At 33.9% G+C, this 3,071-nt stretch overlaps 1 protein-coding gene across 1 annotated transcript; it reads left to right on the top strand.

Moving 5' to 3' along the window:
* The first annotated feature begins 312 nt into the window (after positions 1 to 312).
* LOC105448724 lies at positions 313 to 2,445 on the top strand. Its single transcript, XM_011687467.1, has 4 exons — positions 313 to 417; positions 665 to 887; positions 1,167 to 1,417; positions 1,525 to 2,445. The coding sequence occupies exons 1-3, from the start codon at positions 313 to 315 to the stop codon at positions 1,403 to 1,405; spliced, it is 567 nt and encodes a 188-aa protein (XP_011685769.1). The 3' UTR covers positions 1,406 to 1,417; positions 1,525 to 2,445.
* The last annotated feature ends 626 nt before the right edge of the window (positions 2,446 to 3,071 follow it).

Raw genomic sequence — 3,071 nt, 5'->3', positions numbered from 1 at the left:
GTTTCTTATTTAAAAGAACTATAGTGTATAGGTACATAATTGAATTTTTAATTTGATATTTAAACCGCCTAAGGCTTAATCTAATTACTAAGGAAAATGTATTATAACTACACTTTTCAATGACAGAATCTTCAAAAGGTTATGCCCCTGGTCCAAATTTTGAAGTTACTGGATTCATTGTCTATACACTTTTTTCTTTTTTGACAATGCAGATATTTCGATATTTTGGAGACTTTACAGATTTTCCTGGAAATATTTCTACACAAATTTTTTTGGAATAATATTGAAGAAGAAAATTGCAAATATTGAAAAATGGACGGTTACAATTATAGCAATTGCACATGCCATAATCTGCACGGCAAGACCTCGATACTTCTTGTCGATTCAAATTGGTCTAGCATCAATTTTATTAACAAAGTATGGTTCCAGTTACCTCATAGATATATTGTCTGCACTAGGATTTTGCACAACGTACAAGGAAACTAAACTATTAAAAGTTTCTGCTGTCATACATCCATCTGCACAAACAGTTTTAAATAGCTTTACTTAATTTGTTTTTTGACAACGTCGATCATGATATCTGCACATTAGATGAAAAAAACATTCTTCACGCAATAGTTGGCATTTAATGTGTAACTTCACGAAATGAAAATGTATTTCACAGTTTCACCGTACAATTTCTAAAGAGAAAACTGTGCCATCAAGTACAAAAGTTGGCAAGTTCGGTCGCATAGACCTTATACCGTTCAATAAGGGAAAATCAGGCTTATCCATCATTTTTATGGAAGACTTACAAGACCTTAATCCATTATCCAATAACATTGAAGTAAATTCTATTGATTACATGTGGCTTTACAAAAAGTGGAAACACGAAGAAAAAGTCCCAGGTTTGTATATGTACTCACTTAATTATATTTCATTATTTGCAACGCTCATCGTGCTTATATTGAAAAAAATTGTAGTTGAGATTATTGTATCATGATAATTTTGTAGTAACTGTAACTACTAAAAACATTAATACCATATAGTAATTCCAACTTTTTGCAGTGTAATTTCTGCATTTTATTTATTTTATTTGTTTCCTCATTTTTTAAAATTTTCGCTTGCATTTACAACGAACGTTATACAAATATCCTACTGTTATTACATCTATGTATTTTTTTCAGATTGGAATGGATTCATGCAGATGTTGACAAAAAACAGGATGTCTGTAACTTCGCCAATAGTATATTTGCCGATCATCGACGCACCCGCAAGTGATTACGACACAATCCACACAGCTTTGAGAATTGCTGTACAAAGATTACAGACTGTAAATCAAGATCTTGCATCGTTACTTTTGATCTGCTCTTGTTCATCAAAGAGAGAGATATTATCGCTTCGTGTGGTGATATTTCACCAGTAAAAGATATAAACTGTAAGGCTTGGCGGATTTCATCTAACCATTTCTTGGCTGCATTGGATACATAATGGCTGACAGTGGCCTGGAAGATATTTGTGGTCTAATTTATTCTGTAATTTCAGGATCCGTGGAGAAAATGTTATGTAAAAAGGCGTAGAGCGATTCGTTGCCATTCACTTATTCGGCTTGCCTTAGCAACGTTTGTAATTGGAAGAAATTAATTTTTCGGAGGAAGAACAAAACATTTTACGCAAATTGTGCATGGCCAACGACGTTACAATCGAAACATTATCCGATCAAAAGATTTCTTTTTTTGCCAAACAATTCAATGAAAAATTCCAAGATCTGAAGAAAAATGGTCCGACAGCCGAAATGTTCGTTCAATACTTTAAAATGGTTATCGTATTGCGTCAATTTATTGATGCCGAAAAATGTGGAAATTGGAAGCAACATTTAGACTGCATACAACGAATGTTGCCCTTCTTCGTCACAAGTGGCTATTTCAATTATGCAAAATGTGCCTACCTTTATCTGCAGAATATGTTGAAAATTTACAAGAAATTAAACAATTCTGTAAGTTCACTAAAGCTGAATTTTTTATTTTTTATACGATACGGATCCAATAAATTCTATTCAGCGATATGGACGGATATGACGAACGAGCAGACGTACATAAGAAATATCCACTCAAGAGAAGGTTTGACGCATGGCCGTGGAGTAACATCTGCCACTACAGCTCGATGGATCACAAGTATTTCACTACATATAGTTATTGCTGATCAACTTGAAAAGTTTTGTAACTTCACCAGTTCCGGAACATCTCATCAGCATAAGGATGCAGGAAGTTTGCGCATAGAGCGGAATGAAAAGGACGTCAAAACTCTAAAAGAGTAGTTTCGCAACCATTTACCATTTCTTAAAAGTTCCGATTTGATGTCTGCACAGGTTTAATAGGGACTTTAGAGATTAATTGTCATAAAGCACAAGCTAATGGGATCAAAACACTTTCTGAAGTAATAAAAGGACATTTTGATGATATAAAATTTAGAAAACATTGAAAGTTGCCTTTGAAAACAGCATTTTCAAAAATTCATTTGGAAAATAATGACATCGTTCCTGTTGATCTAGACACTCTTTTTTTAGAAGAATGCTTTTGTTTCAAACATCACAAACAGACGATATATATATCTATTACAACTGTATAAGTGTTTCACAATGAATAAGATAGGACAATGCACGGTTATACCAGGATCTGGTGATACAATTATTTTATTATGTGATTTTACATACATATCCTAGTTTCGACTAAACTGCATGCCGTTACTTCCGGATTCAACGCAACCCCTATGATTGAAACAGGGCCGTATTATTACGTATTAAATTACTAATCAATTTAATAAGAACTTGATGCTAACTTGCATCCAATAAATTCTCTCTCCCCCGCGACGTCAAATAAATGCCTACCTACATCTATACGAACCATTATCGACGAATCTGTAAAGAAATTTATTGCGAAAAAATATCACCTCATGTTCTCAGCCAGGAATCGAACCCGGATTTCCACGTTTGCCGAACGGGCGTTCTACCTTTAGATCATCGAGGCATATAACATTCATCGCAATAATAATCGAGCGCGTTCTCAGACCGCGTAAATTCAAATAATTATTTA

The sequence above is a fragment of the Wasmannia auropunctata genome, unplaced genomic scaffold, assembly GCF_000956235.1.
Source record: "Wasmannia auropunctata unplaced genomic scaffold, wasmannia.A_1.0 LD336083.1, whole genome shotgun sequence".
NCBI lineage: Eukaryota > Metazoa > Arthropoda > Insecta > Hymenoptera > Formicidae > Wasmannia > Wasmannia auropunctata.
Note: the sequence above shows the minus strand (reverse complement) of the source record. Positions and strands in the feature narration are given on the sequence as shown.